Source organism: Ambystoma mexicanum, chromosome 3p (assembly GCF_040938575.1).
Source record: "Ambystoma mexicanum isolate Mex_15411 chromosome 3p, UKY_AmexF1_1, whole genome shotgun sequence".
Taxonomy (NCBI): Eukaryota; Metazoa; Chordata; class Amphibia; order Caudata; family Ambystomatidae; genus Ambystoma; species Ambystoma mexicanum.
Genome location: NC_090925.1, coordinates 941,506,533 through 941,518,587, shown reverse-complemented (window position 1 = coordinate 941,518,587; position 12,055 = coordinate 941,506,533). Strand labels below are relative to the sequence as shown.

At 52.8% G+C, this 12,055-nt stretch overlaps 1 protein-coding gene across 3 annotated transcripts in view; it reads right to left on the bottom strand.

The window, feature by feature from the left end:
- Window positions 1-12,055, bottom strand: part of PHF20 (PHD finger protein 20) — a 2,392,123-nt gene that overhangs the window by 1,726,328 nt on the left and 653,740 nt on the right. For all 3 annotated transcript variants that reach the window (XM_069652246.1, XM_069652248.1, XM_069652247.1), the window contains exon 7: window positions 876-983. In XM_069652246.1, coding sequence (XP_069508347.1) covers window positions 876-983 — 108 coding nt within the window. The remainder of the gene's footprint in view (window positions 1-875; window positions 984-12,055) is intronic.

The window sequence follows — 12,055 nt, the reverse complement described above, 5'->3', positions numbered from 1 at the left end:
CTCTGTCTCGATATAGGAGGAGGCTAAGGAAGTGAATACCAGCCCCCGTCGCAGCCTGGGAGACCTCAGAGTCACCAAGGATAGCCAGTGAGTCTGAAGCCACGCTGGAAATTCCTGGGAATGTTGAAGAGTTGGCTCCATCCTCCCCGAAGCTCAACCAGGAACACCACCAAAGCAGGACCCCAAAGACCCATGGAGACATCCTGAGATGCACACTACACTCCGGTGTGCATGGCGAGACTGAGCGGAGAAAGTGGGCTTAGCGCACTTGAAAATAGTTTGCTCATACATACACACCTCAGAGAGTGGAGAGAGCTTGGCCAGGGCAAGCAGTCCAACCTGTGCCAATCGAGCGGGATTTAAGTGGAGATATCTAGGTGAGGTCAGGCATCAGAGGTGGGCCAAGAGACGAACAGGAGGAAGGAGAAGCTGGTAGTACGTGGATGAGACTGGTGAGCCAGAGGAGGGTGGTAGCAGAAGAAAAGTAAGAGAGAGAGAGAGAAAGAGAGAGAGAAAAAGAGGGAGAAAAAGAGAGAAAAAGAGAGAGAAAAAGAGAGAGAAAAAGAGAGAAGGAGAAGAGATGGAGAAAGGGAGAAGAGGGGGACAGGGAGAAGAGGGGGACAGGGAAGAGTGGAGAGGGGAGTGGAGGACAGAGGAGAGGGGAGAGAGAGACACACACACACATCTTTGGGCCCACAAAGCTTAAATAAATTACAATTTAAGAGAGCCAAATGGTACACAGGATTAACCTCAGGGTTAAATAAGAAATTAATTGAAAACCAGAAAGCCGAGAGACATTTGTTTCCAAATATCATAAGCAGGTGGTGAACTAAATTAAACACATTTATTTTTCATATAATACATAAACTACTCACGCAAACGTTTCTCTAGCCGTGGTCTCTTTGGATGAACTTCAACAGAAATGGAAATTTTACGTCTTCTCAGTTCCAGGATTATTGGTTGCAATGTTTGGGAAGCTGGATCTAAACATTAAATTTAGATACATTGATATTGGGTATAAAAATAATAGTACAGATATTTATTTTAATTTATTTATCATTTATAGCAGCACAGCAAGCCCTCAGGCATCTGGGCGCTAGTTACACAGGTAGGTAGATTTACATAGGTACGTATAGTTCAAGCCGGTGCAAGAGGCTGATTAGTTAAAAAAGTGAATCTTTAGTTTTTTCTGAAGAGTTGGTAGGACGTCTCAGCCTAAATGGAGCGGGAGATTGTTCCAGAGGTTATCTACGACAGTGGGGAAACTTGAACCACCTGCAAGTTTCCGTCTGAACTTGGCCTTTGGCTCATGAGTGGCAGTGCAGGTGGCCATGAGCGCATGAGTGGCAACACTGCTGAGCTTGGGTGCATAAGGGGAGGCACTGTTGACCTTGGGCGCATAGGTGGAGGCACTGATCACCTTGGGCGCATAATGGCAGCACTGGTGAGCTTGGGCGCATGAGTGGGTGCGCTGGTGACCTTGGGCGCATAGGTGGAGGCACTGATCACCTTGGGCGCATAATGGCAGCACTGGTGAGCTTGGGCACATAAGTGGAGGCACTGATGAGATGTGTGCAAGAGTGGCAGCACTGGTGACCTTGGGCGCATAAGTGGCAACACTGGTGAGCTTGAGGGCACGAGTGGCAACACTGTTAATGTTAAAGGACATTTGTGCCACGCACTATCACCACCGGAGTGGTCCCCTGGCGCTATGGTGGCTGTGAAAAAAGGGGAAAGGCAGGGTAAATTAGCGGGAGGAAGCTGGAAAAGTACAAGAAAGCAGTGATGTGCTGTTGACAGCCTCAGCCCGGTGTGTCTGTTGGCTGGGCCTGGGGTGTTTGCGGCCGGTAGTCGTCATGTACTGTTGTGTGAGTCTATGTGTGTTTTTGTTTTGTTGTTGCAATGTAGTGAAGTTTGTGCGGTTTGTTGTGCTGTAGGTTTGTGGTTGTGTTTGGTTTGGAGTTTGAGGGGTGTATGCAGAGGAGGAAATTGTTAGCGGATTGGTTAGTTGGCATTTCTGTCTTGTAGTGAGGCACTGCGTTAGCGTAATCTCCCCAGAAGGGGTGTGGTGACATTTCTGTGCCTCTGTCCTGATCTGGGTTTGTCCGGTATTCACAGTCCCTTTCCCATCTGTCCTCAACTTCCATCAACTTCCTTCATAACCTTACCTGCCTTCCTTTTCCACTCATAAGGCCAGTGTAACTGCTAAGGTCCACAGCTCAGTTCGGAGCTGGCAGTGCAGGTGACCTTGGGCGCAAGGGTGGCAGCACTGGTGACCTTGAGCACATGAGTGGAGGCACTGGCGACCTTGGGCACATGAGTGGCAGCGCTGGTGAGCTTGGGTGCAAGAGTGGCAGAGCAGGTGAGCTTGGGCGCAAGAGTGGAGGCACTGGTGATCATGGGCGCAAGAATGGGAGCACTGGTGACCTTGAGGCACATGAGTGGCAGAGCAGGTGAGCTTGGGCGCAAGAGTGGCAGAGCTGGTGAGCTTGGGCGCAAGAGTGGAGGCACTGGTGAACTTGGGCGCATAGGTGGAGGCACTGGTGATCTTGGGGCGCATGAGTGGAGGCACTGGTGAGCTTGGGCGCATGAGTGGCAGCACTGATGACCTTGAGCGCAAGAGTGGAGGCACTGATGACCAAGGGCGCATGAGTGGAGGCACTGTTGACCTTGGGCGCATGAGTGGCAGCGCACGTGAGCTTGGGCGCAAGAGTGGCAGTGCAGGTGAGCTTGGGCGCAAGAGTGGCAGCGCAGGTGAGCTTGGGCGCAAGAGTGGCCGCGCAGGTGAGCTTGGGCGCAAGAGTGGAGGCACTGGTGAGCTTGGGAGCATATATGGAGGCACTGGTGAGCTTGGGCACACAAGTGGAGGCACTGGTGAGCTTGGGCGCATAGGTGGAGGCACTGGTGAGCTTGGGTGCATAGGTGAAAGCGCTTGTGACCATGGGCGCAAGAGTGGGAGCACTGGTGACCTTGGGCGAATGAGTGGAGGCACTGGTGAGCTTGGGTGCATGAGTGGAGGCACTGGTGAGCTTGGGTGCATGAGTGGTAGCACTGGTGAGCTTGGGCGCATAGGTGGAGGCGCTGGAGACCATGGGCGCATAAGTGGCAGTGCAGGTGACCTTGGGCGCATGTGTGGCAGCACTGGTTAGCTGAGGCACACGGTTGACAGCACAGGTGGCCTTGGGCGCAAGGGTGGCAGCACTGGTGACCTTGGGCGCAAGGGTGGCAGCACTGGTGACCTTGGGCGCAAGAATGGCAGCACTGGTGAGCTTGGACACAAGAGTGGCAGCGCAAATGAGCTTGGGCGCATTGTTGGCAGCGCAGGTGACCTTGTGCGCATGAGAAGCAACACTGGTGAGCTTGGGCACATGAGCGGCAGCACTGAAGAGCTTGGGCGCTTGAGTGCCAGCACTGGTGAGCTTGGGTATGTGAGTGGGAGTGCTGGTGTGCAGAGGTGTTGCGTGGTCTGTCAACTAATGACTGTACTATGGCTAATATACAAGATGATCACTACACAATTGTGATCAGAGGGGACATCTATCACCAGCCAGCAGTGGTATATGCAAATGACATCTCTTCTTACTGTTGGTCACTGGCTACCAGTGGCAGCTGGTCCATAATTGGCAGAGGGGCGCCGACATGCCAACCAGTATGGAAGAAACAGAAGCAAGCCTAGTTAAAATATGTGCGCTACTTCAGCGCAGCATGCAGCTATGGGTAACTCTTCCTGGGATGGCTATTTTGTCACTAAACTATGAACCCCAGTGTGCATGACCAAGGTTGGGAGAGTTTTGCTTCCCCTGTCTTGCATGGCTCATTGCCATCTGCAGGCTGGGGTACTGCAGGCTGAAATGTGTGTGGGGTGCTCTTGCAAGTCTCTGCGCATTTGTGTGGCCTGGAACAACGAGATGGGGCACTGCAGGGCCAGCCTGTATGCCTGGAACTATGTCTGTGGGTTGCATATGAGTTAGAGGGCCACCATAATGGTGTGCGGCAGGATTCTCGAGCTGAAGCGCAGGAATTGAGCAGATAAGAAAGAAGAACAAGTTACTTACCACTGGTAACGTACTTTCAACTGGATGTTCCTCCCATGTATGAAATGAAATTATATTTTATTTATATTGTGCTCGTACACAAGTGTTTTCAAATATCCAGCTTAGCTGCTTCAGAAAACATTTTTCAGCAAGGGGCGCTGTGCATCGATGCCTGTGGACTCGATGTCCCTCGGAGGCCTCCGTCTCGATATCGACGTTGCCGAAGGTAGATATAGCGTGCGCAGCGAACATTGACTTCAGTTCCGTTTTTACGAATAAAGGATTTATCCCATACCTGACGCCTACTCCTCCTGAGAGATCGCAGACTGTAATCGCAAGGGAAATTCTACTGTGGGGTAGGTTAGGAGGGGCAATAAGGAATACGTGAGAGGAACACCCAGTCGAAAGAACGTTACCAGGGGTAAGTAACTTGTTCTTCGAATGGATTTTATCCTCCCATGTATGCCTCATCTTTTAATACACAACCAAAACAGTTTCTAGTTTTACTGGAGGAGGGAGTAAGAATTTTACATGACAATTTAATAGTTTTCATGGGGGTGTGTACACGGAATGCAACACGGCTTTACCAAATACAGTTTCCGGACCTGAGGAAGAGTCTAAACTATAATGTTTGGTGAAAGTATGTACAGACGACCATTTGGCAGTTGCATACATTTCTTATTGGTACTCCCCTCTGTAATGTAGAGGAAGTTGCCATGCCTCTGGTCGAATGAGCCCGTAGGCCTTCTGGAGGATCTATTCCTGCCAGATTGTAACATTCTGATATTGGCAATATAATCCATCTGGATAATGTCTGTTTGGTGATAGCCATACCCAATTTGTGGCCCGCATAGCCGACGAATAATTGGTCATCCTGTCTGAACTTTGCCATTCAGGTGATAAAGAAGCTTAGTGCACATTTAGGGTCAAGCCAGTGAAGACTCGCCACTTCCTTCCAAAGGTGAGGAGGAGGGTAAAATGATGGTAAAGTTATCTTCTGAGTGAGATGAAATTCAGAGACAATTTTGGGTAAAAAGGTGGGTTTTACCTTCAGCACCACCTTATCCTTATAAAAAAATAGTGTAAGGAGGCTTGGAGGATAAAGCATGAAGGTCACTCACCCTTGGGGCAGATGTAATAGCTACTAACAAGATGGTCTTCAGGGTTAGTAGCCTCAAAGGACAGGAGTGCAAAGGCTCGAAAGGAGCACACATCATGAACTTCAACACCAAGTTGAGATCCCAAATCGGGACATGAAAAGGGATTGGAGGGAAAACATTTGTCAATCCCTTTATAAACTATTAGAGGTATTTTATAGTAAGAAACTTCTTAAGTGCGCTTAAATATAGAAAGCGCCGCCAGGTATCCCTTAATGGTACCAATCTGGAGCCCCAGATTAGCTAGGTGTAACAAAAAGGATAACACCATCGGTGTATTGCATGTAAATGTGTCAACATTCTTATCTCTACACCAGCTGCAGAATTTGTTCCAACGTTAGCAGTGCAAAATCTCCATTACATCGTCAGGGAGGTCCCAATCCCTGTATCTCAGCCTTTCAGAAAACATGCGTGAAGACTGAGCGTCCTGATATCTGGTTGGAGAACCCAACCCTCCTCTCGCGAGAGAAGGTCCTCTCTTTGTGGAAGACGTATTGGAGGGCAGATGGACATGTCCAGAAGGTCCGGGTACCAAGTCCTCATGGCCCTATCTGGGGCAATTAGGATCATGGATTTCCTGAACTTTCTCAACCTTGTGATCACGCAAGGAATGACGGGGACTGGAGGAAACGTGTACAGGAGTGGAAAATCCCAGTCCACCAAGAACGCATCTCCTAGAGCTCTTCTTGGGGGAAATTTCCTTGAGCGGTACAGCTCGCACTTCTGGTTGACACCGTTCGCAAACAGATCCACTTGAGGGGTTCCCCAAGGGGTGAAGATCTCTTGAAGGACTTCCTGAGCTAGTTTCAATTTGTGAGAGATGAACAAGAGTGGAATCCCCGTTTTGGCAGAGGGGCGTCGTGTTAGGACTTCAGCCAAAACCTCTTCTGCCGGCTGCTCAACTTCGGGTTGGGGTAGGCGCAGGTACTCTGCCAGCCCTGCAAGACATTCGTGGAATGCCCTGGCTGAGGATGGCGTGTCCGGATCCTCCTCCTCATCCGTATCCTGCAGATCAGGAGGATCCTGCGGAGGTGGAGGAGCCAGAGCCGGAGGCTGGGGTACAGGGACCGCGACCGGAGGCTGAGGAGGCAGAGGGTAGTACGGAACCGCCTGAGGAATTGGCTGGGGAGGCAGCGGCTGCGCCGGGACCGGGGGAGCCGGCAGAGGCACTTGTGGTGTCGCTATCATCATAGGGAGGACTTCCCTGATGACGTCCTTGAGGATAACCCCCATCCGAGGTAACTTCATGAGTCCGAGGAACCTCTCGAAGAACCCCTCTTCACTGGCTGGAGAGGTGGTAGGGGATACTGATGGGGTAGCCGGGAGCTGCTGGAGCCGCTGCATACCCTGCCCATATGGATGCAGTGGGAAGCTGCCCTGCGCATGAGAAGGATAGGCTGTAGGCCACGTACCTGGTTGAGGCCAGTCCCACCTTGACACTCGTTCTTTGCCGAACTCCTGGGATGGCATCAGACAGGTGTTTATGTCTGGCGCAGCGGCCATCTTGTTGAGCTGCATGCCACGTGCCAGCGACGTGTTGCTCGGCTCACTGGGCCCAGCCTCCTCCAAGACTCTTGCGTGTGGATCACGAGGCCTACCCAGCTCCTCTGGTGTGGAGCCCTCCAGAGAAGCGTCTGTGGGGACAGTCTCCTGGTATGGGGGGCTATGGAAATCCGTGCCGTCTGAGATGTTAGAGCGCACGTCCCACCACCTTATCGCTCGACGGAAATCCTCGCTGAGAACAATCTTGTCTGTGAAGCTTCCGGATACCTTGAAACACTGAGCGTCCAAGAATTCCTATAGAGGTCGCATACACAACCTGCAGAGTCTGATCAGGTAAATACACAACATCATGCTGAGCAGCGACTTGATGGTCCGCACCGTGACAGTCGTCAGTGCCAAAAGACGTTGCACCTTATCAAGTATGGCCGCTAGCTTCTCTTCCAAGGGGAACGCCAGGGAGGAGACCGTGGTGAACCTGGACCCCGGGAACAGATCGTTCTGCGATGGAATCAAGTAGGACATTGAATATTTCAGGGAGAACCCTAGATCCATCAGCAGCCAGATGGCCCTCTCCATTTGTTCGATAGCGACTTCCACTGACTTGGCACGGATTAGCCAGTCGTTGAGGCACGGGTACACATGTATCCCTTGTAGATGGAGATGGGCAACCACTGGGGCCAGTCACTTCGTAAACTCCTTGGGCGCCGACTTCAGTCCGAAGGGAAGGGCCTTGAATTGGTGGTGTTTTCCCTGTATGACGAAGCACAGGAACAGCTGATGCTTCTCGTGAATGGGGACGTGGAAGTAAGCCTTCTCCTGATCCGGCAATGTCAGGAAGTCTTCTTCCTCCAGTTGGCAAAACACGTTCTGCAACGCAACCAACCTGAATTTTTGAGACTTGAGGTACTTGTTGAGACGCTGCAGGTCGAGAGTGGGCCTACAGCCCCCGTTTTCTTTACCAAGTAGTATCTGCAGTAGAAGCCGGAGTCGCTTTGGAACCAGCTCTGTTGCCACTTTTCTTAACATGATCCGTACTTCTTACAGGAGATGTGGGATGTGCTGCTCCTGCCGGGCCACTGGTGTTATCCGGGGACACTTCTGATGGAATTACAGAGTGTGTCCATGAGCGAGAGCATCCAGCACCCACCTGTCGGTAGAGATCTTTTCCCACTCGCTGACGAAGCCCGCCAGCCGGCCTCCCACCGGGGTGCATGGGTGGGGGCTTGGCGTCCTGGCCAGGTCAATCTTGCCACGGGGGCTGCATGCCGCCGTGGGTGCGGTGATGGCAGCCACCTCTGAAAGCCTTGGAACGACGCCTGTAGGCCTCCTGGGTCGTGGAACGGTAGGGCTGGCGGTACGTGGATGATCCTCCGCCGAAACCCTTCAACACCCTGCCGGAAATTTCCTCCTGAGGCACGAAAGGAAGGACGATGTTGCTGAAGCGTGCCAAGGGCATGGCCTTCTCTGTGTAGGTCTTGATGGCTTGCAACGATTCGTCAACGGCCTTCCCAAAGAGATTTTCCCAGTCAAAAGGCATGTCCAGGACCCTCGTTTGAACTTCCTGCCGAAAGTTGGTAGCTTTCAACCAGCCATGACGATAGAGGCAGACATCGTTCCCCATCTGTCGGAACACTGTCTGCGATGTCCAGGACCACAGTGATGGCATGGTCCGATGCCACCTCACCCTCTTGGAGGACCTCCAGCACCTCGACCCGTTTGTCATTGGGGAGGAATTCCAGCAGCGGGGCCATCTTATACTAAAGCTCAGTGTCGTATCTGGCCAGGATCGGAAGCGCATTCGCTGCCTTGATCATCGTTGCCACCGAGTAGATCACCTTTCTACCCACGGCATCCAACTTCTTCCTCTCGCTGTCCGGGGGAACAGAGGCTGAAGATGAGCGATTTGAAGATGTCTTTCTTCCTTGCAGCCTCCCAGAGCACAGAGTCTGGCGAGGGCTGTGACCGCAGGCACTTGGGTGCAGACTCCGGCACCCAGCACTTCTTTTCCAGCCTGTCTTCGCTGGGGCTGAGGAGGGGTTCCTCATCAGCGTCAGGTCCTCAGTGTCTTCCAGGAGAGGCACCGGCAGAATGGTCTTCCTCTTGGCCTCATGGCGTTGATAAAGGAAACCTTCCTTCTTGGTAGCTTCTGCCGTCAGCTGAAAGAGCTCAGACACGGGGGCGACCATGGCATGGAACAATCCCACTTTGTCCAGGGGAGAAGCCCTCGGCGGTGGGGAAACGCTTCCGTAGTCATCAGTGTCCGTCATTGCTGTGTCCGTCCCTGTATCCCTGGGGGGGGGGGAGGGCATGTGCGGCGGTTGATGAGGTGGCGTAGGTGCCGCTTTCTCTTCTTCACCAGCAGAGGGCCCAGAGCCACTGGGGCCGGCGCCAGGGGAGCCGTCTGCATCCTCTTCTGGATCTCCAGACACCAGTGTGTGTAGAGTTGAAAGGATGTACAGCGATACGTTCCTGGGAGGTGTCAGGGTTGTAGGCTTGCTGGGCCCAGCGCCCACGTCATCGCCATTGTCGGCATTCCCGCCATTGTCATCCCTCTATGCGTTTACTGCGTCGTCATCCAACCTCAGCGTTTCTGCCGTCGTTCCCCACGTCCTCCAGGACTATGTAAACGGACAACAGGTTCTCTTTGTCCGAACAAGAAATATCGTGCCCTGGAGCACAGTAGAGGCCTCCACTCCCCTCCTCCCCCTACCTTTTTTCGGTCCTGAGGGGTCAGTCTCGGGCTCAGGGATGGCATCCTCTTCTCCAGCGTTTTCTCCACCAGTTTGGCCGAAGCCTCGCGCCTGGGAGGGAGGGCCACTCTGGGCACCATCAGGGTCTCCTGGACTGGATCAGCACCTTTTGCCTTTGAGTGGGTGGCAGTCACCAGCTCGATCGTTGACAATGACTTTGCCTGGACCACCTGGGCCTTCAAGGGCATGTCGAACACCTTACCATGCGCCTTCGTCTTCATCTTTTCCTGCAGCTTCCCCGGGTTAGCCAATTTCGTCTTCGAGGAGGAGCTGGTGTGATGACTTGAGATGAGGGCAGAAGGTGAAGATGAGCGTGCCCTGCTTGTCGCGGGGCCCGCTTTTGCTGGGACCCCGTCAGAAACGGACTTGTAGTGCTTGGCCTTGTTTTGAGCCCCCATGGATGGAATCGCCCTCAAAGGACTTAGAAGCCCGTTCCTCAGACCGGCCGGTCCTGGGTGAGGCATGCCCCCGTTTGCCAAATTGGGTAGAAGCCTTGGCAGCGAGCCACACAGCCAATCTACTGCGACGATCCTTGACGGTGCACATGGAGAAACCAAGGTAGATCTCACAATCCGCTTCCTTGTGATCCGGATGGAGACAGTAGAGGCACTGGGGGTGTTTGTACTCCACAAACGCATTCCTCAATCCGGAACTGGAGCAGAGCTTGAAGAGTGCACCTCTGTCCTTACTTTACTCCGACATGGTCCAGCGTGCAATGTAGGCCCGAAGGCCTTCTGGAATACTTCAATGAAACGCTCTACGATTCTACCCTTGAAGGTCATTAAAAGAGGCCACAAACGGATCCCTGCTTGCCGGTCAAAGAACCGAAAGAGCACATGGGCTCCATTTGACAAAAATAGAAATTTTTTAACAAAAAAGTGTGAAAACGTAGAAAAGCTCTTGGAGCAAAACATGAGGACTCCCAACACTTGAATGTGCAGTAAATATCTGAAGATGGCTGCCAGAGGAGGGGCTTAGGCGGAGGGCAGTCATTGGCAGCGGGCAGTTTGACCCAGAGCTCAGTGATTAGTTTATAGGAGAAAGACAGTTTGTAAGTGAAACTGTTCCTTCTTTTACTGAGGATTCCCGGCCCGATGACGGGGAATATTCATGAGCATGCAAATCCATGACAGACCCCATACTGGAGAAAGATAAATATTTCGCTGTCTGGGAGCTATTCTTTTTCTTATCAAGATCTTCATTTGTTGTCAAATGGAACAAGTCGCCCCCCCTCGAAAGGCAGGTCGAGTATGCGCTCCTGCATGTCTGGGTTGAACTTTGTCGCATTGAGCTAGGCCATCCATCTCATGTCTCTGGCAATACAAATGTCTCAGCCTGATGTGGGCCACAGTGGACTCCATTATATCCTGGGCCACGAGTTTGGCCTCTGTCAACCCAGCCTTGAACCGTGCCTGGTTGTGCGCGGGGAGCTCTGGAAGGAAGTCTGCAATCTCCCGCCACAGTTTCTGATTAACAGTCGCTCACATGATGTCAGCATTGGCCTTACGCAGGTTTAGAGTGGCGTTTGAGTACATTTTCTTTCCAAACGCTTCCAAGAGCTTCTCCTCCTTGCCCAGCAGTGCAAACACTGAAGCAGCTGAGGAAGACTGTGGCTAGAAATATAGTGATGCTGCCGCTATCACTGAGGAGTGCGGGTGGGGGTGCACCAACAATAGGAGGGAATCCCCTTCCGTTTGCCTGTACTTAGTGTCAAGACGCTTGTTGGTAGGATGAGCAGAGTGTGGCTTGACCCAGCCTTTTTTGGCTAAGGCTTCGACATCCTTTTGAAGTTGAATTCCAGTTCTAGTAGGAAGAAGTAACGCAAGTACCTCAGCCAGGACCCCCGCCTCGGGTTGTTTCACCTGTGGCTGCAGGATGCCCAAGTACCCAGCCAGACCTGCCAGTATCTCATGGAATGCTTTGGCTGATGATGTAGTGTCCGGGTCTTCCTCCTCGTCTGTGTCCACAGTTATGTCGTGTGGATCTGGCGGAGAAGGAGGAAAGCTGGGCGCAGGCAGCTGTGGTGTGCTGGTTATCAGTGCCAGAGGCTGCTGAGGGGGCTGAGCCGGAGCTGCCATGATTGGGACAGGCATGGGAGCCAGGGGCTGAGCTGGACCCAGAATTGCTAATGCAGTGGGTGCTTGTGGCTGTACCGGAGGGAGAATGTCCCCGATTACGTCCCCGAGGATGGTACCCATCTTTGGTGATCTCAGGAAACCGAGGAACTACTCGAAGAACCAGTACTCGCACGCAGGAGGTGTGACTAATGGGATAGGAGCACCTGCGGGAGCAGGGGTCAGGCCCTGAGGCTACAGTGTCCTGGGTGAGCGCTGTCTCGCCAAGTTGGTGGAAGTGTACCCCCCATGTGAAGCAGGGGGATAGGATGTGGACGAGGTGACAGGCATTGTCCAATCCCACCTGGAAGCGCGCTCCCCTACCTGATCTCCGAATGGAAAGGGCGCTGGGTGAACCGCCATTTGGTCTGGCCCGGTGGCCATTTTGTCTTGCTCCACGTCACGTGCCTGAGTCGTGGTGCTTGCTGAGCTGGGTCCAGCCTCTACCAGCACGCTGAGCAGCGGTGGTTGCGACCTTCCTTGCACCTTAGGTCGAG